Source organism: Diuraphis noxia, unplaced genomic scaffold, assembly GCF_037042655.1.
Source record: "Diuraphis noxia isolate RWA-SAM2 unplaced genomic scaffold, SU_Dnox_SAM2 contig0003, whole genome shotgun sequence".
Classification (NCBI taxonomy): Eukaryota; Metazoa; Arthropoda; class Insecta; order Hemiptera; family Aphididae; genus Diuraphis; species Diuraphis noxia.
Genome location: NW_028301713.1, coordinates 19495674 through 19520872, shown reverse-complemented (window position 1 = coordinate 19520872; position 25199 = coordinate 19495674). Strand labels below are relative to the sequence as shown.

The following is a 25199-nucleotide window of genomic DNA, read 5'->3' as shown; positions in this document are numbered from 1 at the left end:
TATAAATGTGTCAATAAATAACATACAAGTTTAAATATTAATCATTCTAAAATATGTAAGTAGAAGTAAAATATTTTTAGAGTTTTAATGAAATATGTACCTACCAAGTAGCTTATTTATTATCTAAAATCTAAATATACAAGGTAGTTATGTTTTACTCCATTACTACCTCTATACAGCTGTATAAATGTATCAAATATGAAATTATTTAACAAATTATTGCTTAATAATAAGTGCTTGCATGTTTGTCAAAACACAGCACATATGAACAATGTTATCAATATATGGTAAGTAATCGATAGTTAATTTATTAAGTATGCCAAACGTCTTCAAACTTGCAAGCAACCGTTCTATATGTATTCTTACACTTGCTTTATTATAGGTTTCTAGAATTTCATCTTCTGAAAACCTACCATTGTGTGGAAGCATTACAATTACAGAATTTTCATCAGTGGTTTTTATTCCTGGGAATCCTTTGTCGGCAAGAACTTCATCACCAGATTCTAAAACAGCTAAAAATCCACTATCATTGGTTATAAATGAGTCACTAGACCGACCACCATAACATTTTGACACAAAACTAATCATACCACAAGGTGTTATGGCTACTAAAAATTTAACAGTATAAGACCCTTTGTATCTTGAATACATGTAAACCCTCTGTTCTATAGTATTAGGTTGTTCTACTTTTAACTCTGTGCAATCAATTATGCATCTACAGTTCGGATAGTTTTTCTTAAATGCATCAGGAAGCAAAGCTGAAATAGTTCTCTTATTAGGCCAGAATATTAATATTTTTGTTTTTACGCTTAATGTAAGAAGGGTATCTGTAAATATTCTAGATATTGTTGTTCGGTGTACTCCAAAAAATACAGCCAAAGAGGAATAAGTTAAACCTAATTTCAATTTCATTAAAAATATTAATCAGTGTTCGGAACGTTCACCAAAAAAATGAGCTCGTTCACGTTCACGTTCAGTCCTTAAAAAAGGAACTCGTTCACGTTCACGTTCGTGTTTTTTCAAACGAACGCGTTATTTGGGTCGCGTTCATTAAATTTTTTTTTTTATGAATCGTTAGTCTGCAGTCAATATAAAAATTAAAAACCCATAAACGTATACGCTTAACCAAAAAATAAACATAATTTTGACTTTAAAGCATAATATACAATTTATAAAGTATTTGAATTAATTTTTAATATCTGACATATTTTTGAAATATACAAGGATATTGCACATATACCCCTTCTCGATCAAAAATTTTATGATAAAAACAAAAATGGCAGTGTAAAGGGAGCCAATAATAATCATTAATCAAGTATGTATGCGCAAAATTTTGAATTTGTTAGTTTTGTTTTTGTCCACGGTTAGATCTTCTAAGATCGTGGTTTTGTCAGCGTATTTTTGTTGATAAGAATAATTGATATTTGTGATATCCCTTTATACGCAGCCGTTTTGTTACTGACACATTTGGTTACTGATGATAACAATCCGAGTCAATATGCAATAACCTGTATATTTCAACCATAGAGTTACTCTATGATTTCAAGCTTCAACTATGATCCGCATGTTATTTGAGTTATATTTTGATAAGTGATAAAATTAACCGAATAGTGAATTTACCACCAGGGCACTATGCACACAACTGAGAGACGGGATCCGGTCACCTTAGAAAAGTCAGCTACCTTCTTAGTTTTTTAAATAATTTAAAAAATCTTTTCGATTGAAGTCTTAAATTTAGGTCGAATTGAAAATTATAATTGTAATTCCTAATATATTTAGCTGAAACAATTCAAATATTGAAACAAAAACAGTAAATAGGTACATGATTGATAAATAATTCATACTTTAATTTAATACATTTTTAAAACTTTATTTAATAAAAAATACAACTTGTATCCTTGTTAGGTATAACATCAAATAAAAATTTAAAAAAAACTGTAGGTAAATATCTATTTATCTAAGTAAAAAAGAAAACTATTTGTACCTACATTTTATTTTACTTCAAAACATCTTATTTTGTTTTAATAAAATTAAATTTTCAAACATATCATCACCCAGTCTATGACGTTTTGATGTCATTACATTCTCCCAAGTACTAAATAACCTTTCTACAGGTTCACTAGAGGGTAACCCTGTATTAAACTGGACAAATTTAAATAGTACTTTAGGAAAAGCAAATAAACTTTTTACATCAATATTTTTGTTACTTAGGAAATTTAAAAGTTCTTGATCTGAGGTTATTGTCTTACTATTATTGGAATAGCTTTTTGTTGGCAAGCAAAAAAAATCTTTATTTGAATCAGAATCAGAATCACTAGCTGCTGAATGACCATCAGATACCTCATTTTCAGAACATAAAAACTCAGTTTTTAAAAATAATTCAGCATTCAATTTTTCTTCACCTTCCAGCCAATTTAGTTTAAATCTTGGAATAAGACATGCAGCAATTACTAAATCTTTTTCTTAGATACTGAAACAGTGAAAACTGAACAATTTCAAATGTATAACTGATAAGTCACTGACCACAGTAGGTACACTGTATACATTCACAACAATCACAATTATAAATTAATTTCATGCGTGTTCTGCGCGACCGAGCGTCACTGTCGTTTTGTGATTCCCAGTAATTAACTTTCAATAGTCGACGATGCAGATGATAAACGATAAAGCCCATGCCTATACACGATCCCCGTCCACCATGATAGATATACACTTCACCTATTCATGATAAACCGATTAGGTTTATTACAAATTCGTGGAAATCATAATATTATTGTTGTATTTCTAGCCGGGGACATTGGAATATATTTTGCAACTAAACAAATATTGTAGGAATTATAATGGGAAAAATGAAAATATTATTATTATAATTAATTATTTTATACATATAATATTTATTAAATGGTCAATAAATTGAACGTCTTAAAAATTGATCAAATTCATTAAAAATATAAACGTCGTTCACGTTCTATTTGCAAAAAACGAGTGACGTTCACGTATCGTTCACTATATATGAACGTGAACGCGTGAACGTGCGTTCATGAACGACGTTCTTTCCAAACACTGATATTAATAAAGCATTTTCATTAGAGACCACCAAACGATTGACATTAGGCATTAACTCGAGCAATATATTAAAAACTGAAAAAGAAGTGCCAGTAATGTCTTTAAGAGATTTTTCATTTTTAATGGATTCAAAACCGTGGAATGCTTCACATGGTAAACAAGATAAACTTTCGTTGTGGTCTACACCACAAGCTTTGTCAGAAGATGTTGGCTTACTTCCATTATTCAAATGGTTTGAAAAGGAAAACGGAATACAAGCTTGCGTGGAAACGCTATTACCTTCATGAATACAAGAAAAAATAAAGTTGTTATTGTCACAGTTGTCAAAACCCACTTGAGTGCTAACACTTGCAAACTGCGAAATACAGTTATTTTCTACCAAAAATCAATTTCTAGTATCAGTTTCTATTTTTTGTGTTATAATTGTATTTCGAATCGTTCTGATTAAAGCCGTTTGTACCTTTCGTCTGCTTGGTTTGAATCAGTTAGTTTCTTCTTGTACACTTTAGGGAATAATGAAGGTACATAAGAAGGTCTTCTATGATCATTTGAACGCTTGTTTCCAACAAAATTCTTACTACATATCACACTGCGAGGATTAGGCAACCAAAATTTCCCATTGTCACTAAATTAAATTAAATCTTAAAATAATAATGAGGTAATAAGTAAACTAATTGTATAACATAGTTATAACATTACATAGTAAAGAGCTATTAAAAAGTGGTAAATTAAAATCGTTTTGTTAGTATTAGCCATAAGGTACCTCTTTCTAGGTATATTATATTTTCGTTACTAAGAATTTTAAGAAATTATAATTTTTAAATATTTAACATAAGTAATTTAGTTATGATTTTACTAGTAGGTAACTAGAATGTAATAACTTAATAGGTAATTACTCGAGTCTCTTAACAGCCTTTATCCATTGAAACTTCAAATCTTTTTGGTACGATCGATTAGGAAAGTTGTAAAATACAGTATTAGTAGTATCCTTGTATGTATTATTGCAGTTAACCACACAACAAATTTGATGAGAATTTTTATTTTCAGTCATTATAAAACAAAAATGGACCTACTTGAAAATAAAACAAAAGTTGTAAATTCTAAAACTTGAGCTTAGAATTTTGGTAGGTACATAGGTATCTATTGACTAGTATATTAACTATTAAAATAATTTATAGCAGTTGCAAGTGCCCATTGACTGATTATATTGATATAAAAAGATAAGATTTATTAAAAAAATTAATAATCACTACTAGCCTAGGACCTAGATCTGAGACCTATAATTACAATAATGAGTTTGCATGTTTATAGTGATCATATTTTCTTTTTTATTTACCAACAAACATGAAAATTCATGAATAGTTTTAATACTTAATACATGAATATGATGACGAACATATTTATAGTTATGATTGTGGAGTAAAATGTAAAATATGGATAAATAATGATTCATAAATGCTAGTTTTTGTTCGTAATACCTAAGTATTAGTCCTATTTCATTCGAATATTTGTATCCTGTAACAATTTAAACTATTAACTACCAGCGCGCGCTGTTTTCCGGTGGCTGCACGGCGTCTATGGGATTAGAGTGAGTACTGTATGTTTTATGTGTTTTTTTGTAGGTGATTTTGGCAAGGCTATTTAAGGTTGGAATACAGATGTCTTTATGAAGTGACTCATTGGTAATATACCAAGGGGCACCTGATATTAGACGTAAACAAATAGACTGAAATGCCTGAATAGTTCTACTATTTAGGGATTCGTTTGTATAGTGTTTGGTTTAAAGACTGTAGCAAGGTGTTCAGCAAAAACGTTGGACTTTTCAGCGTCGTCAGTGATTTTAGAGTTGTCAGGGTGACGGTTTGGAGGAGTGGGTTCGATTCATAGGCGCCCGCAGGGGGGCAAGCTGGGGCATTTGCCCCCTCACCCCTTGGCTTTTTCAAAATATTTTTTTAAATTTAATATTTTAAGATAAATTACTATATACTAAACAACAAATTTAAAGTATAAAAAAAGTTGTAATATAATAAAATATAATATATTGTATACGAGTGTAATAAAAAATGTTATAAAACACCTAGTAAAATTATAATATTTATCCTCAAATCCTAACATTGCCCCCCCCCCCTAGAAAAATGTCTGCGGCACCTATGGTTCGATGTGTCTAAGGATTTTTTTGGTTGCTTTTTAAGGCGAGCGGTTTGTTGGATTTAGGTTAGAGATGTAACTGTCATAGGATTTATTTTTGTGATTTTAAAGTTGCCTTTTTAGTTTGTTGGTTAGGTTATTGAAGATCCGCTTGTGGTTAGGGTAACCTGTGTTTTGCCATTTTGCGTGAGCTTTTCTTTTTTGTCTTAAGAGTACATTGATGTGGCCCGGGAGTGGGTATTTGTCCAGAATTGAGTTTGAGGTGGTGGAATATTTGTTGCTTGGGCGTGAGGACAGTTTCGCCGCGGATTGGATCATTTAAACAAATGTGACAGAAGCTTGCTTGAGGTCATGGGCAGTTTTAAGAGGTATGCCTAATTTTTTATTGTTGCTTAAGGACTTTTTGTAGTGGGTCCAGTTTATTGGGCTAGAGGTTAAAGAAGATCTTATTGGGATTTTGTTTGTTACACCATCAATGACTAGCTTTACTGGGGTATGATCAGAGGAAAAATCTGTAATGTTAAATATAGCAAGGGTTAAGTTACTTCGGGTGGAATATATGAAGAAGTCTAAAACATCTGGATGCCTATTGGTAAGGGTGTGCCAGTACGTCGGTCCATTAGGTGCGAGGTGTAACCATTTATGATCGGTAATTGTTTTGTAAAGGATTTTACCTCTTGGAGAGGTGGAGCGGCAGCCCCAAACAGGATGTTTGGAATTAAAGTCACCACCTGCAATGAAATTATTCCCTTGTGAGATGAAAAGTTGAGCAAAATCTTGAGCGGTGATGTTTTGGATGGGAGAACAGTAGACTACTGTCGGGCTACTTTTGAATGCTCCTATGCTTAATCTTAGGCCCGCATTGTGTATTATGTCTAATGTTTTAAGTATTGATTTTTACGCAGTACTGTAAAAAGCTTCATCAGAGATATAAAAATCGAAAATTTATTGAAAAAATAATCATAATATGTAATGTACAAATTAAATCATTGTAATAACCAGAGGCGTATTTAGGCACAGGCCCTATATAATAATTATAAAATATATTGTACACATATTAATTATTATTATCGGATATTCTCTGTCGATTATAGCACCACGTAAGTTGATTTAATTTTAATTAATTATTTAATTTTACACTAATTATAATATGTATTTTTAAACTGTAATGTATTTTAAATATTAAAAGTTTAATCTTATGTTTGTATAATATTCAATATAATTTAGATAACAAGAATGATTTTTTTTAAATATCTGAATTATTTTTTCCGAGCTGCTTAAAAAAAAAAACATGTGTTGTATAATAAATTATATATTAAATATTAACCTTAAACTACGTGTTTATAATGTTTAATTCTATGCTTTGCCTGATAAAATAATTATTTAATTTTACACGATTTATAATATGCATCTTAAATATATTTAACAGTTAATCATATGTTTATATAATATTTAACATAATTCACATAAGAAGTGTGATTTTATTTTTTAAATATCTACATTCAAGTTTCCGAGGTTTTCTATAAATAAAACTTTTAGTTATAATCTATTATAATTAAATATTAACCTTAAACTACTATGTTTATAATGTTTAATTCTAAGCATGATCTGATAGTAGACATATCAATATAAATATGTTATAACTCAGACTCTATTTCAAATTAAGGTCAAATAATTTTTCTAACCTTATTATTATGTTTCGAAAATTATATTCTACCGAAAAACTTAAAAATTCATTTCAAACATTTCAAATTAATCATTTGATTTTCCACTTTAATCATAACATTTTATGAGTATTTTATAATTATAAAATATGTTATACCTACACTTATTAATTATTATCGGGTATTTTATGTCTATAATACAGCGTAAGTTGATTTAATTTTTTAATCATTATTTAATTTAACACTATTTTTAATATGCATCTTAAATAAATGTATAGCTTAATATTTTGTTAATACAGGTTGATTCTTTTATGTGGATACACTTATCATCTCGAAAAGTATTAACTTTTTAATTTTAGATTCTGAGCGGAGCGATGAATGTATTGATTTTACCATGATGTGTGTTTTTTTTTTTTTTTTTTTTTTTTGTGTCTGTCATCACGTTTTGGGGCAGTAAAAATGCTTCGATTTTTGACTTCAGTACCTTTTTCGATCAGAAAGTTGGTACTTTGGGGGGTCAAAAGTAAAAAATTCTTAATACTTTTCTAAATAATTGAGAAAAACAAACTAAAAATTAAGGGAAAAACGGGAAATTTTACGCACACTCATTTTTCGACAAAATCGATTTTGGTTTTTGATGTAACTTTAAAACAAATGACCACATGAAATTTTCACCGAATGTTTATATAATTATATTCTATCCACCATGCAATTTTTGACTTAAGTTGAACTATTCATAGGCATTTGAAATTTTCGATCATAATGGTTTTTTTAAAATTAATATTGATGAAAATTTATTTGTTAGTCAGAAAAGCTTGAAAATTTAATACAAGGCTCTTAACATATTGTTACAATAGCAGTTGAAAAATAAAAGAAATTCATAATCACAATTCTTATTTATAAGCATTCAAAGTTTGAATTTTGACAAAATACATAAAAATCACGAAAATTCACAAATTATTTTAAGCTAGAAATTCATAAAAAATTTTCTTTTTAAATCTAAGATTTGAAAATTTAATACAAGATTTCTCACAAGTTTTTCAATCTTTATCACAAATAAAAAGTCCACCGGAAATTCAAATTAAATTTTTATGAGCATTTGAAATTTAAATTTTTACAACATTGGATTTTCACTTTTAGCGATTTCCTTATTTTGGTGTAACTCTAAAACAGATGATCGAAGATACTTGAAATATTGACTGAATGTTTATATAGGCATTTTATATATTTGATACAATTTTCAAAATATTTTGATTTGTTTTGAGTTGTTAACTGACATTTTAATTTTTCAACTTTTTTAGTTTTTTTTTCTATAAATATCGATAAAAATGTATTTGTTTGGTAGAAAAGCTTGAAAATTTAATACAAGGCTTCTAACACATTATTACAATAGCAGTTGAAAAATATTAAAAATACATATGCACGATTTTTTTTTTATAAGCATTTAAAATTCAAATTTTGACTAAATACGTTAAAAAAACGCAATGTTCAAATTATCTTAGGCAGAAATTCATAAAAGTTTTTTTTGTAATTCTAAGATTTGAAAATTGAATACAAGGCTCCTAACATATTTCTACAATAGCAGTTGCAAAATAAAAGGAATACATAGTCACAATTTTTTTTATAAGCATTCAAAGTTTAAATGTTGACAACATATTATGTAAAAATCACGAAAATTCACAAATTATTTTAAGCTGGAAATTCATAAAAAATTGTCGTTTTAAATCTAAGATTTGAACATTTAATACAAGATTCCTTACAAGTTTGTCAATATTTATCACAAATAAAAAGACCACCGGAAATTCAAATTAAATTTTTATGAGCATTTGAAATTTAAATTTTTACAATATTGGATTTTCACTGGATTTCACATTTAGTGATTTTCTTATTTTGGTGTAACTCATCTAGTCTCTAACTCTAAAACAAATGACCGCAGATACTTGAAATTTTAACTGAATGTTTATATAGGCATTTTCTATATTTGATAAAATTTTCAAAATATTTAGATTTGTTTTGAGTTGTTTACTGGCATCATTTTAATTTTTCAACTTTTTTAGTTTTTTTTTCTATAATATCGAAAAAATGTATTTGTTCGGTAGAAAAGCTTGAAAATTTAATACAAGGCTTCTAACACACTTTAACAATAGCAGTTAAAAAATAAAATAAATTCATGCTCACAAATTTTTTTTACAATCATTCAAAGTTTGAATTTTGACAACATAATATGTAAAAACGAAAATTCGTAAATAATTTCAAACTAGAAATTGATAAAAAATTTTATTTTTAAATCTAAGATTTGAAAATTTTTAATTATCTATAATTTATCCTAGACAGATAAACCGTCTTCGCTCAGAATCGTTTTTCGTATACAATGGTATAATATCATTGGATTCAAATTTAATATTATCCATTACAATACCCCCATTTGTAACCAACTGTACAGCAGAGCGACATCCACTTTCCCGCTTTTAGAATTTTTTTTTGAAGTGTCGGTAAAAAAAAGTTGGAAGACCCAAAAAAACTTGAAAATTTAATACAAGGTTCCTTATAAGTTGTTCTTATTGTAGCTAAAAAAAATTAAAAATCCTTAGTCACAATTTTTTTTTTATTATCGTTTATAGTTCAAATTTTTACGAAATCTGTCGAAAATGCGAAAATTTTCAAGTAATTTTGAAGTTTAAAAATCATAAAACTTTTTCTGTTTATAACTAAGGATTAAAAATATAACACTAAGTTTTCAACATAAGTTTTAACATAAGTTTTTCTTCAAATAGCTATAAAGAAAACTCGAAGCGTCATTATAGGAAAAATGTTTTGAGCGTTCGAGTTTTAAATGTTTACGAAATCGCGTAATGATAACGATTTATCCCCAAACGAGTCAAATGAATTTAAATATTATTTATTATACTTCAAAAATTATAAGTCGTAGATACTTGAAAATTTCACCAGATATTTAGATCGGAAATTGAAAAATTTTAAATTTGTTCAATAATTGTACCACAGATTATAACATATATATTAGACGAGATGATTATATTGTGATTACGAAATGTTTTCATGGATATTAGAGAAGAATTTGTTTGAAAATTTAATTCAAAGTTCCTCATAAGTTATTCTTATAGTAATTAAAAAATTATAAAAATACGTAGGCACAATTTTTTTTTATTAGCATTTGAAGTTCAAATATCGACTAAATACGTAAAAATTACGAAAATTCGCAAATTATTTTAAGCTAGAAATTTCAAATCATCTCCGTTCAGAATCGTTTTTCGTATACAATGATACCTATCATTGCATTCAAATCTAACCTACCCTAGTATGAGGTCTACCCCACCACCTAATGTACAGCAAAGAGACATCCACTTTTTTTTTTTAAATATCTGAATTTTATGTAGTTATATATGGTTATTAATAACAACTTTTGATGAATATTTTATAATTATAAAATATATTATACTCTAATTAATTATTTTTGGGTATTCGCTGTCTATAATAGAGCAACGTAAGTTGATTTAATTTTACACTAATTATAATATGCATTTTAAAATTTAAAAAAATAATACCGGTTTTTTATAATCTATTAAATATTAACCTTAACTACATGTTTATAATGTTTATTTCTACGCATGGCCTGATAGTAGACATAAAAGTATGAATATGTTATGACTAAGAACTCTATTTCAAATTAATGTCAAACGATTTTTCTACTCTAATTATTATGTTTCGAAACTTATGTTCTACCGAAAAACTTAGAAATTCATTGCAAACATTTCAAAAAATCATTTGATTTTCCACTTTAATCAAAATATTTTATGAATTTTTATAATTATAAAATATATTCTGCACTTATTTTTATGATCCGATATTTTCTGTCTATTATAGTACAACGTAAGTTGATGTAATTTAAAATAATAATATAATTTCACACGATTTATAATATGTATCTTTAATACATTTAAAGCTTAAACTAATGTTTATATAATATTCAACATAATATAGATAAGAAGTTTTTAATATCTGCATTCAATTTTCCGAGTTTTTAAAAAAACAAAACTGTTAGTTATAATCTATTTTAATTAGATATTAACCTTAAACTACGTGTTTATAATGTTTAATTCTATGCATGGCCTGATAGTAGACATATAATTATGAATACCTATGTTATAACCTAGAACTCTATTTCAAATGAGGTTCAAATTATTTTTTTACCCTAATTATTATGTTTCAAAGCTTATATTTTACCGAAAAACTTGAAAATTCATTTCAAAAATTTCAAACAAATAACTTGATTTTCCACATTAATCATAACATTTGATTAATATTTTATTATTATAAAATATATACCTAATACACTCATTATATACTATCGGGTATTTTCTGTTTATAATAGAGCTAAGTAAGTTGAGTTAATTTTAAATAATAATATATTTTCAAACGTTTAATACTATGTATCTTATATATGTTTAAATTTTAATCTTAAATTTATATTTTATCCAACATAATTTTAATAAGAAATGTGATTTTTTTTTTAAATATCTGCACTATATTTTCCGAATGTTTTTAAAAATAAAACTGTTAGATATAACTTATAGTCTATTATAATTAAAAACTAACCTTAAACTACTGTGTTTATAATGTTTAATTCTATGCATGGCTTGATAATAGACATATAAATATGAATATATTATAACTAAGTTCTCTTTATCAATTTAAGGTCAAATGATTTTTCTACCCTAATTATTATGTTTCAAAATTTAAATTCTACTGATACATGAAATTTTCACCGAATGTTTATATAAGTATATTCTATCCACCATGCAATTTTTGACTTAAGTTGAACTATTCATAGGCATTTCAAATTTTCGATCATTATTAGTTTTTTAAAATTAATATCGATAAAAATTTATTTGTTAGGCAGAAAAGCTTGAAAATTTAATACAAGGCTCTTAACATATTGTTACAATAGCTGTTGAAAAATAAAAGAAATTCATTGTCACAATTTTTTTTTATAAGCATTCAAATTTTGAATTTTGACAAAATACGTAAAAATCACGAAAATTCACAAATTATTTTAAGCTAGAAATTCATAAAAAATTTTCTTTTTAAATCTAAGATTTAAAAATTTAATACAAGATTCCTTACAAGTTTTTCAATCTTTATCACAAATAAAAATTCCACCTGAAATTCAAATTAAATTTTTATGAGCATTTGAAATTTAAATTTTTACAACATTGGATTTTCACTTTTAGCGATTTCCTTATTTTGGTGTAACTCTAAAACAGATGATCGAAGAAACTTGAAATTTTGACTGAATGTTTATATAGGCGTGTTATATATTTTATAAAATTTTCAAAATATTTAGATTTGTTTTGAGCTGTTTACTGACATTTAAATTTTTCAACTTTATTAGTTTTATTTTTCTATAAATATCGATAAAAATTTATTTATTCGGTAGAAAAGCTTGAAAATTTAATACAAGGCTTCTAACACATTGTAACAATAGAAGTTAAAAAATATTAAAAATTTGTAGGCACAATTTTTTTTCATAAGCATTTAAAGTTCAAATTTTGACTAAATACGTAAAAATTACGGCAATGTTCAAATTATCTTAGATAGAAATTCATAAAAGTTTTCCTTTTTAATTCTAAGATTTGAAAATTTAATACAAGGCTCATTATAAATTTTTACAATAGCAATTGAAAAATAAAAGAAATATATAGTCACAATTTTTTTTTATAAGCATTTAAAGTTCAAATTTTGACTAAATACGTAAAAATTACGGCAATATTCAAATTATCTTAGATAGAAATTCATAAAAGTTTCCCTTTTTAATTCTAAGATTTGAAAATTTAATACAAGGCTCCTAACATATTTTTACAATAGCAGTTGCAAAATAAAAGGAATACATAGTCACAATTTTTTTTTTAAGCATTCAAAGTTTGAGTTTTGACAACATATTATGTAAAAATCACGAAAATACAGAAATTATTTTAAGCTAGAAATTCATAAAAAATTTTCTTTTTATATCTAAGATTTGAAAATTTAATACAAGGCTCATAATATATTTTTACAATAAAAATTGAAAAATAAAATAAATGCGTAGTCACAATTTTTTTTTTACAAGCATTCAAAGTTTGAATTTTGACAACATATGTAAAAATCACGAAAATTCGCAAATTATTTCAAACTAGAAATTCATAAAAATTTTTCTTTTTAAAACTAAGATTTGAAAATTTTTAATAATCTATAATACTCGTATATCCTAGACAGATAAACCGTCTTCGCTCAGAATCGTTTTTCGTATACAATGATATAATATCATTGGATTCAAATTTAATTCCATCCATTACAGTAACCCACTTGTAACCTACTGTACATCAGAGCGACATACATGACTTACCCGCTTATTTTTTTTTAAACTTCTAGGTTTATGTTTTTCTAAAACTGTATGATATTTTAATTTTTTTTCACCCTTATATTTATTGGTGAAATCACTATTAACTTTTGATTTTCAAATGGTAACATATTATAATAAAAATATCATGAATTAATAAAACTATTTTTATTATAAATATATGCGTCAACATTTTTATATTTCGTTGAATTGGTTTGCGAGTTACAGCTCCTCAATGTATTGGTGTTTGAAGGAGGTCAGGACGTGTCATAGTCAGTAAATGCAGCATGTTTATACTATTTCTTCATTTGTAAAGTTCTGGAGCCATAACTGATAAATTCGATACCGTACTAACTAATAGGTAACAATATTGATAACTGTTGTACTTTGTGCCTGATAAGTTGAAAGTCTTATTACACCTATAATATGCTAATTTTACAAAAAAAGCTACGTTTTAATGACCTTGGCTGTCGTATTGGATCCCCTCCATTGCCTTCATTACATGACAATATTATGATATAATTACGATGCATATATGCATATACCTATTATTACCATACAATAATAATAATATTATCAATATTTGGCGATACCTTTATCATTATTTACAATTATTTATGACCACGGTTTAATCGACTGTATTTATAACGACCCAAGGAAAACCAATCAGTTTTGATAAACTGATACTAAAACCACCTAAAACTAAAGTTCAAAGCACGGTTTAAGTTAGTACTATCTTAAATCGTGGTTCAAACTTTCAAAGTAAAATGTAAATTGTAAACCATGTGGCCAGCTGCATAACACTTATTAGTTATTGTTATTACTTAAATAGTTAAATAGTTCAATATTAAATAATTTAAATGTATGATGTAATTAGTAATTAAACTAATTATTGTATTTTTTTATACGTTATATCATTATGGTTATTATTCAGTTCCGCGATAGCCTTCATAGTGAACACACTTACGGTGTTTGCGTACCTGCGTTATCGCAATTTATCGTCCTCGCGTTTAATACGATTATTACAATCTCATGACATAATTATATAACAATCCAATTATGTCTCGTAACGTTTTAACCAAACGACATTTATCATCTACTTCTTCGCCCACCAAGTTGGATCAAAAGAAAGGAAAAGTATTTATTACACCAAATAGATATTCTTTCCTCTCCGTGGATGAACTCCCAGAAGTATTCAGTCCTCCTCCCATCGCAGAAACGTGACCAAGAAACGTGGACACTTTTACGGACACTCCGTCAACGGTCTACACGAAATCGAACAGGTCTCCACCAATTTTTGTTAAAATATCATCAAATAATATCCCCAAACTAAGGAATGCGATTACATCTATATTGGACTGAGATGGGTTTAGTCTCAAATCTACAAAAGACTTTCTAATGATAAAAAAAATTGGTGATTGTACTAAGTATACTGAGGCGTTGAAATACTTCACGGCTACCGATCTTGATTTTCATTCTTTCCATCTACCTAGTGACACTCCAATCCAAGCGGTTATTCGGCATTTGCATCATTCTATCGCACCTACTGATATAGAGAAAGCTTTAACTGAACTCGGCTTTTCTGTCATAAGTGTTCGCACAATACAAAACCGTTTTATAAAAAGGCCCTTATCACTGTTCTCAGTGAACCTCAAGCCAGTTGAATTCAGTCAAAACATCTTTAATTTAACCGAATTACTAAATTTCATTATCACTGTAGAAAAACCCAGGAAATCCCCTTCTCCTCCCCAATGCCTAAAATGCCAGCAGTACGGTCATACCAGGCATTATTGCAGACACACTCTTCGCTGCATCAAATGCAGTGAAACTCATCTCACCTCAGATTGTACCAAGTCCCGAGATCTACCCGCAAAATGTGCCTTATGGTCTGGTGCTCATACGGCAAATTATAACGGCTGCCCTGCTTACAAAGAACTTACCAATATCCATACTAAGAAATGCTCCTCTTCAAAAATTACCAACAACGTCGTCTCAAAAAATTTGCTCCCAGACGCTCCAATCGTCAAGGCGCTGGTCACTCAACCATCACTCAAAAACAAATCTTATGCCGAAGCAACGAAAATTGAAGATAATTCTTCACTCACTCATATTTTCAGTATTTTATCTAATTTCAATTCCAATCTCAATTCCATTATTAGCCCTCTAATCTCCCTTCTCACCGCAACTCTTTCAACAAGAAACGGGTAGAAAATATTTGCTATATAATCATAAAAAACTTCTGCTTTCATCCAACCTGTATCTGACCGCCCAACTCCCCAATGAGGTGGTATTGTGTCAATTATATTTTGAGGTATTCTTTGATATTTATAAATGATCATTGGATTACACATCTGACCAGCTGCATTAAATGTAAACATGGCAGTAATATTTTCTTTTTCATTCCCTTTAGCGATTTCATAAATATCTTTAGCCCCTCTTGGGCCTAAGACAGATTTGGTTTTAGGGCAGAGTGAAAAACCAGTTTCGTCACCATTGAAAATTCTTTCTGGGTCATTTAAAATATCTACCAATTTTTCATCAGATAAATATGCATGAATGTCATTAAACCATTTTTTTATATTTTCTTCGCTCACATTTCCACTAGCAGAAGTCACATGCTCACTGGTTCTTTGTGAAATTATAGGATTTATTTTTAAAAATGCTTTATACCAAGTAATTCCTAAAATAAATAAATTATAAAAATTAATTTAAGCTAGTGGTATCAAATACATGACATACAGTACCTAGGTATTCAATAGGTATACTGAATACTTTATTTTTCAAAATTATAAAAATAATATTCATTGATACATAAAAATATAAAGAAGATAAGTAATCTTAGGTAGTACCTATTAAAGGCTTATACATGTAAGTATAAAATTTGAATTACTTAAAATAATAAATCCTTCCATTTTTATATTTGTTTATTAAACAAAATTATTTTTATAGAAACAAATTTACTTTTTTAGTGTACCTACATAATATTTATATTTGTTCAAATTATTTGACATGAAATATCCCACACTTTACTTATAATATAGGTATAATAATTACCTACTAATTAAAATATACTTTATAATTAGTTACCAGGCAAATTATTAGTAAACGGACTAGATCTTCCCTGGTCATCCAAAAACAATTTAACACTCTGTTGTAGATCTTCACGTCGCCTAGGAAATCCTTTTTTAGAACAATCTAGAAGCCATTTAACAAGTGATTTCTCTTCTTCAACACTCAAAACACTTGAAGGTCCACATGAAAATGTTTCTTTATCCCTATGTTTTATTCTAAATTGTAGAGTTGACCTAGCAACTCCAAATTGTTTGGCAGCAGCTTTTTTAGAAATTCCATTGTCTACTGCCTTTATGGCTTCTATCAGATTTAAATCAGAAAATAAATTTGATTTTTTTGGCATCTCTGTAAAGCAGTTTACATTGTAAATGAATAACTGCATTATTTGATTAAAATAGTAATAAATTAGGTATCTACCTATAGTCTAATTAAAATATCAATTTGGTTATATAGACAATTCTGATAAATCTTAATGCCAATAATGTAATTATGTATTTTTAATGTTGATTCAGTTATTGGCAGGCCATGACAATAACTGAAAATCATGAAAAAAGCATACTAGTTATTGCCAACTTCTTTAAAAACAAATTTAAAAATTAAAATTGATTAAATAAATTTGTTGATTGCATTCTAAATATTCTTAAAATTCATTAAATAATATCACTAACATTTAACGCTATTATACAATGGAATAAAAGCTTAAATTAATACCAAAATATATTACGAAAATAATTAATTTCTTACTTGTTTCCACGGCGAGCTGAGGCGTAGTTTTGTCTTTGTGTTTTCAATATTAATCAGCAATCATAGAATGTTGATAATTTTTGGAGCGAAAATTAATCAGTTTAACCAATTGATAAAAAAAAAATTAATAATTTAAAAGATGAAAACACTTATTTATCAGCAAAACAAATTCACTATGCCAATAACTACACCAGTGCCAATAACTACCTACTTTACCCTATTAATATGTTTAAATAATATTATGTTATTATTATCCTATTACAGTATACATGCAATTTATATTTTTATCTTGCGGCTCCGTGCCTTCATGTGTCTGTGTTACTTATTATAGAAGAGATTAAATGGTTTGGCCATGTTATCGATTCACAGAAATGAACAAATTACTACTGATGATGTTTTGAAGGAATTGAGCTTAAAAAAAAGGCGTCTTGAATTTATTATTTAAATTACTTTGTATAATAATTTTAAGTGTATTTATTATTTTCTATTTTAAAAATTATTATTATTTGCTTTTATTTTTAAATTTTAAAACTATGTTTACAGTAGGTATTTTATACATGTATGATTTAAATTACATAAACATTACTACTTTTAAATTAAATAAATAAAAAATGTTTCATTACAATATTTGATGAGTATATTATGAACTTGGTGGTAGTAAATGTAAAACAGAGAAATATTGCAACCAATTAACAAATAAGTAGGTATATACCGATGTTATCTGGACACCCCCCAAAAAAACATACAAAATACGCCACTGACTACCTACATTAATTTGATATTAGTTTTTGTACTGTAAAAAAAAGTTATAAGATTTTAGATTATAGATTATAGATATGTAATTAATTAATTTAATTCTTAAATCGTACTGTAAAATTATACCTATTATTCTATTCTATTTTCTACTATAATCTTACAACATTCATATCTTTCAAAATATCACATAACAATATTATTTAAGATTGTTGACGCCACAATCAATGCATGCACCTGCACACCATGTCCACCACCAAAAGCCCGATAAGCTTATCTGTCGACCGACTGGTCACGGCGGCGGCGACTCCGCGTATTCTCTCGACTCGACCAGTACAGGTGACGTAGCCGCGACGACGTGTGCGTGTCGTCCGTTGCCGCTTTGTTTTTTGGTATTATTGCCGTGCAAATATATCGCCGTATGTAAACGTACTTATTCGCCCGTCCCTCGTCGCAGTGCGAAAGTTTACATTATTATTATGTATTAAGTCGATGATCATCGCTCGTCCGCAAAGTGCGCAACGCGACTCGACATATTCGAAAATACTATTATAGTACGTGAGTGTTGGCCATTAGTATTATCACCGGCTGCCCGTCATTATTGCTACGTCGACAAGTTATTACGCAACTGGTCCAGCGGTTCCACCACGACTCACACATTGCAATCCACGGTATCAGGTCGTACTATCATTGTGTATATTTATTATCACTTCGGGATGTTTATATGATATTAATTGTTATCGTTCTGTATTCGTATTATTGTTGAATTATATTATTATTTAAATTATTATTATAACGATCGCATGTGATCCGAAATTTATTATATTATTATTATACTATTACATTATTAGTATAGTATTTTGTACTTACGGTGGTCGTTTGTGACCATATTATCACTAACATAGGTTAAGACCTCATTTGTATTATTATCTGTATTTCAAATATTATTCAATTATTTGTCATATTGGTATTCGCTTGTTTACTTTCCATATTTTAATTCCTGCTGTTGGCAATCTCCTGATAAGTTATTTGTTGGGCGTGCCAGCCGAAACATTGGTCCTTCGAGCCGGATATCGAAAATACAGTCCACTTTAATTAATTACGTAACCATTCGATAAAACAAGTGAATTTGGTCATAATCTTACTGTTCATAGCTGTTTCAAGTCTATTTATTATATTGTTGTATGGTAGCATCGTGATGGCCATCTAGATACGTCATATTATCGTTGTCGTTTTTCTATTTTATTATACAGTATTAATGTTTCACGATGGCTCCAACAGATCAACAACAACAACAGGAACGTTTTGAGCGATCTTTACAGCGTGCTATTGTTAAACGAGATAAGTATGTCAATCAGATGTTGATTTTGTTCGACTTAGCGAAGACAGTTGAGTCTGATCCGTCATCATTACCTATATTCAATGCGCGTACACGGGATTTGGAAACACTCATGTCGAATTTTCGCCACGATCAGGAGGACGTTATGGACCAGTTGGTTGAGCTAGGGCGGATTGAGGAGTTCGTACGAGACCATAGTACCATTGAAACTATTGTCACCGAACAATACTATTCAATACAAGCCGTGGCGGGTGCTGTGGCCTGTTGTAAATTGGATACGGTACCCAGATCAGGTTCTCACATTAATTTACCAAAAATTAAGTTACCGCATTTTAATGGTGACATAATTAATTGGCGGTCTTATCGTGACACATTTACATCGCTTGTCCACGATAATTCAGATCTTAACAGTGTTGAGCGGTTTCATTATTTAATTGCTTCAGTCTCTGGAGCTGCGAGTACTGTGGTACGTTCAGTCCCTCTTACTGGTCCCAATTATGAGGTCGCTTGGAACGCATTGCATGATCGATTTGACAGTACGCGTCTTATACTTCACGCGCACTTGGATAAGTTATTCGGATTTTCTCCCATACAAAATGAATCGCTGACTGATTTAAATAATTTTTTAGATGTATTTAAAGAGAACACAGCAGCGATCGACGCTTTAGGTTTGAATGATTTGTCCGGTTTTCTATTATTCTATATAGCGTCGCGCGTCCTGGATAGTTCGACGAAACGCCTCTTCGAGGCTGATCAAGGTACACATGATCTTCCCACTCTAAATGATTTATTAATATTCATACAATCTCGGTGCAAAATCTTACAAAATAGTTCGATGACAAACGTCGAAAGGAAACCTACAGCTTTCACGCGCCGAAAGCCTGTAATTTCAAGATCTTCGTTATTGGCCGCAACCAAGGAGCACGAGCCTCACTGCTATGCGTGCCAAGGGACACACTATGTATACAAATGTGAGAAGTTTAGGGGACTAACCACATCAGCACGATTTCAGCTGGTAAAGTCCAACAACATGTGTTCAAATTGTCTCAGTGGTACCCATACGGCTTCCACGTGTTCGTCGAAGTATTCGTGTCGAACCTGTTCCGGAAAACATCACTCGTTACTACACTTCGAATCACGAAAGCGCCAGGCTGGCACTAACTCAAATAACCATGCACCCGCGGTTCCATCGTCGTCGGCACCCCCCGTTGGTAGTCTACCAAGCACCGATGACACGTCATTTGTTGGTACCGTTAGCAGCGGCAATTTGAGTGTTTTGGGCACAGCTGTTATTCGGATGTGCAACCAACAAGGACAGTGGGTACCAGTCCGTGCATTAATAGATTGTGGATCACAAATATCTGCTATAACAACAAAATGCGCGACGCGACTTGGTCTTACTCGGTGCAATCGTAAAATCAACGTAGTCGGACTGTCACAGAGCCCCGTAGTCCAGGCAAAAGGTGTAGTCTTGTGCAGCATAGTACCACACATGCGGTTAGATCGAAAGCTAACTTGTGAACCCGTTCTATTGTCAAAGATCACTGGGATGATGCCCTCGAAAGTGTTAGATTTATCTATACGAACCCAGTATATGGATCTGGAGCTCGCAGATCCGAATTTCGATCGTCCAGGGCAAATTGAATTTTTACTAGGCGCTGACGTGTACAACCACATTTTCAAAGACGGTTATCATGTACGTCATACACCAGGGTGGCCTTCTGCATTCGAGACAACATTAGGCTGGATTATTGTTGGAGCCGCGGCAGTCTCAAGCGCTCCGTCATCGCAAGTATCACTGTCATTAACAACCGAACCGTCACTCAAACAATTGCTGAACCGGTTTTGGGAAGTTGAGGAGCCTGTGGTTTTACCTAACCCGTTTACAGAAGAACAAAAGTGCGAAGAGATTTTCCGTCGTACCACCACCAGAGATCCGTCTGGGAGGTACTCAGTGTCGTTTCCGTTTAAAACCGATCCGTCTGTTCTTGGTGATTCCCGGTCAATGGCACTATCAAGATTTTATAACTTGGAGCGTAAATTAAAAGCCGATCCTATCATATACGAGGAATATAACTCCTTTATGAAGGAGTATTTACAACTTGGCCACATGAAACTTGCGCAAACTCCCGCAAACTACATCATTCCACATCACGCAGTCGTCAAACGAGCGAACGGAAAAATTAAACTAAGAGTCGTATTTGACGCGTCTGCCACTACATCCTCTGGATCATCATTAAACAACTTGTTATTTACCGGACCCAAATTGCAGTGTGACATAGCAGATCTATTATTACGATGTCGCTTTCATGTATATATGCTCACAGCAGATATATGCAAAATGTATAGACAAATACAAGTGTCACCAGCGGAATGCTCCTATCAGCATATTTTATGGCGCAACGATCCATCTGAATCAATACAGGAGTATGCATTGTCAACAGTTACTTACGGAGTGTCTTCTTCTCCCTTTCAAGCTATCCGTGTATTGCATCAATTGGAACTGGACGAAGGTTCTAAATACCCAGCTGCACAAGGAGTCTTGTCTAGTCAAACTTACGTCGATGACATTATAACAGGAGCTGCCTCAGTCGAACAGATCGTGACGTTGCAGAAACAGCTCATCGGTTTGCTAGGTCAAGGTCAATTTGAGTTAAAAAAGTGGGCAAGCAACTGTCCACACGTTCTGCAAAATATCCCAAAGGACGATCAAGTTGTGGAACTGTCATTCGACCCAAAGGATGATTGTTCCATAAAGATTCTGGGGTTACATTGGGACCCGGCAAATGATCTATTCAGTTATCATAGTGATCCATGCGTCTCTCGACCTACGAAACGTTCAGTTCTATCCGTGATAGCTAAGATCTATGACCCACTCGGAGCCTTATCACCTATCACTTTTTGGGCTAAGTGCTTCATGCAGATTTTATGGAAAAATGCTTACCAGTGGGACCAACCAATCCCCGACGAATTAGCTTCTTCCTGGAATTCATTCTCCACACAATTACCTTCGGTCTCACAAGTTAAAATCAGGAGACATATTCCAATTGAACAGTGTACTGAAGTGCAGCTACTAGGTTTCTCCGATGCATCACAAAAGGGATATTCAGCTGTTGTTTACATGCGATTGTCGTATACTTCAAAACCTGGCACAGTACATTTACTTACAGCAAGGTCGAAGGTGGCACCGTTAAAGAACAGTCGTCTGGACGAGTCACTTTCCATTCCGAGGTTGGAATTATGCGGGGCATTGCTCTTAGCTCAAACATTGCATCGGGTACAAAAGGCATTGTCGTCAATCACTCACATATCCTCGATTCATGCATGGACCGACTCTACAGTGGTGTTGTCTTGGCTAACAACTCAGCAAGTTACATTCAAGGTATTTGTTACGAACAGGCTTAACAAGATAGGTGAACTTTTGCCTTCGGGTCAGTGGCGATATGTACCATCAATGCAAAATCCAGCTGATTGTGTGTCACGTGGCCTACTTCCTACTGAAGCATTAGAACACAGTTTATACTGGGATGGTCCATCTTTCGTGCAACAGTCACCTGATACTTGGAATTCACTACAGTATGAAAAAATTCCCATAGCTGAACTACCTGAACAGAAAACCGTGGCAGAGACATTGCACGTTACTGTTACATCAACAACGAATGACGACTGGCTTGATAAATTCTCATCATTGACTCGGTTAAAGAGAGTCATTGCTTACATGAGACGTTTCATCGTCAAGACTCGCCACAAGTCACTCCAGCGAAAGCCCGCACATCAATGTGACGACCATCCACCTATGTTTACAGGATTCCTTAGATATGAAGAACTTCGTGATGCTCTACAGACGCTCGTCCAAATAACACAACGCATCCACTTTCCACAGTTACTCAAGCGTATGTCATCTTCGTCATCGTCCATCAAACCTCGGTCGATATCTTGTCTTACCCCGTTCATTGACGCATCTGGAATCATACGCGTAGGTGGACGATTGCGCCATTCAACCGCACCGGAAGATTTCAAATATCCAGTGCTAATGCCAAAGTCAAGCGCTTTAACGTTACTATTGATCCGATATTATCACATAATTGGTATGCACGCTGGACCTCAGCTTGTGGCATCCTTGTTGTCTTCTCAATTCTGGATTGTGTCAGGTCGATCAGTTATTCGTCACGTTATCTTCAAATGTGTTACCTGCACACGACATCGAGCGTCAACTGTCAAAACGTTTATGGGCGATCTTCCATCCTCACGAGTGTGTCCATCGAGACCCTTCTCGAATGTCGGTGTAGACTACGCGGGACCACTTTTGATCAAGGAAGGCAAACGTCGGAATGCCCGTTCTACAAAATGTTATGTGGCGATCTTCATTTGCATGGCTGTAAAAGCGGTGCACATCGAGGTGGTCTCTGACCTCACAACTTCGGCATTCCTTGCATCATTGCACCGTTTCATTGCTCGTCGAGGAATACCTTCAGAGATATACTCAGACTGTGGTACCAATTTCCAAGGTGCTGCATCTGAATTACGTCGGTTGTGGTCAGATCCTGAAGCACAAAACCTTGTCTCAAATGCTGTGCCGTGTAGGTGGCACTTCAACCCACCGGCTGCTCCCCACTTCGGGGGATTGTGGGAAGCAGCAGTTAAGTCCATGAAAATCCACCTGAAACGAGTAATTGGCACCCAACTGTTAACATTTGAGGAGATGTGCACCATAACTCAACGAATAGAAGCCATACTGAACTCACGACCAATTACACCCCTTTCGTCAGATCCGAATGATATACGAGCGTTAACACCAGGTCACTTCCTCATAGGTGCACCTCTCGTCACGCTGCCTGACCCCGACGTGACGCAGATTCCGATAAACCGTCTCAACCGATGGCAGCTGTTGGATCAATTTCACCAATCGTTATGGAAACGTTGGTCTTTAGAATACTTGCGATCATTGCAAGTCCGATCAAAATTGCACCACCCGCAACCTAACGTCACAGTTGGTGATCTTGTACTAGTTCAGTCTCCAAATTTGCCACCCACATTCTGGAAAATGGGACGTGTCGAAGCAGTTCATCCCGGCGAAGATGGAGTTGTGAGGGTAGCAACTGTCCGCACCAGTGATGGCACCCTCAAGCGGCCCGTGGTCAAATTAGCTCGTCTTCCAATCAATTGATTAAAAAAAAAAAAAAAAGATAAAAATCCTTGTTTATTCCTACGCAGCAAGGGTCTTTCCTATCCTGTAAACTGATACCTCGTGTAATTTTTGTATTTTGTATAATTTTGTATACTTTATTATGTATTATGTTTTTGTTCAAATATTCATCTTCGTTACGCCTCGCTCACATTTTGGAAGATCCTTAGTCTTCCAAGGGGGGAGTATGTTGACGCCACAATCAATGCATGCACCTGCACACCATGTCCACCACCAAAAGCCCGATAAGCTTATCTGTCGACCGACTGGTCACGGCGGCGGCGACTCCGCGTATTCTCTCGACTCGACCAGTACAGGTGACGTAGCCGCGACGACGTGTGCGTGTCGTCCGTTGCCGCTTTGTTTTTTGGTATTATTGCCGTGCAAATATATCGCCGTATGTAAACGTACTTATTCGCCCGTCCCTCGTCGCAGTGCGAAAGTTTACATTATTATTATGTATTAAGTCGATGATCATCGCTCGTCCGCAAAGTGCGCAACGCGACTCGACATATTCGAAAATACTATTATAGTACGTGAGTGTTGGCCATTAGTATTATCACCGGCTGCCCGTCATTATTGCTACGTCGACAAGTTATTACGCAACTGGTCCAGCGGTTCCACCACGACTCACACATTGCAATCCACGGTATCAGGTCGTACTATCATTGTGTATATTTATTATCACTTCGGGATGTTTATATGATATTAATTGTTATCGTTCTGTATTCGTATTATTGTTGAATTATATTATTATTTAAATTATTATTATAACGATCGCATGTGATCCGAAATTTATTATATTATTATTATACTATTACATTATTAGTATAG

General features: G+C 31.8%; 2 protein-coding genes across 2 annotated transcripts; one reads left to right on the top strand and one right to left on the bottom strand.

Annotated features, from left to right (window-relative positions):
* Positions 1 to 216: 216 nt before the first annotated feature.
* Positions 217 to 4117, bottom strand: LOC149056973 (uncharacterized). The gene is made up of 4 exons (XM_089223254.1): positions 3963 to 4117; positions 3527 to 3691; positions 3075 to 3338; positions 217 to 925 (listed from the first exon to the last, which is right to left on the bottom strand). The coding sequence occupies exons 1-4, from the start codon at positions 4115 to 4117 to the stop codon at positions 217 to 219; spliced, it is 1293 nt and encodes a 430-aa protein (XP_089079380.1).
* A 14992-nt stretch (positions 4118 to 19109) lies between these two features.
* Positions 19110 to 24347, top strand: LOC149056972 (uncharacterized). Its single transcript, XM_089223253.1, has one exon. It carries the CDS (start codon positions 19110 to 19112, stop codon positions 24345 to 24347), a length of 5238 nt encoding a protein of 1745 aa, XP_089079379.1.
* The last annotated feature ends 852 nt before the right edge of the window (positions 24348 to 25199 follow it).

Excerpts from the sequence above, each read along its gene's own strand:
- LOC149056973 (XM_089223254.1), bottom strand. The coding sequence starts at position 4,117 with ATGACTGAAAATAAAAATTCTCATCAAATTTGTTGTGTGGTTAACTGC. Across the intron at positions 3,692-3,962 it reads AAGGCTGTTAAGAGACTCGA|TGACAATGGGAAATTTTGGT; the intron begins GTAATTACCTAT and ends AATTTAATTTAG. Across the intron at positions 3,339-3,526 it reads TCAAACCAAGCAGACGAAAG|CGTTTCCACGCAAGCTTGTA; the intron begins GTACAAACGGCT and ends TGAAGGTAATAG.
- LOC149056972 (XM_089223253.1), top strand. The coding sequence starts at position 19,110 with ATGGCTCCAACAGATCAACAACAACAACAGGAACGTTTTGAGCGATCT.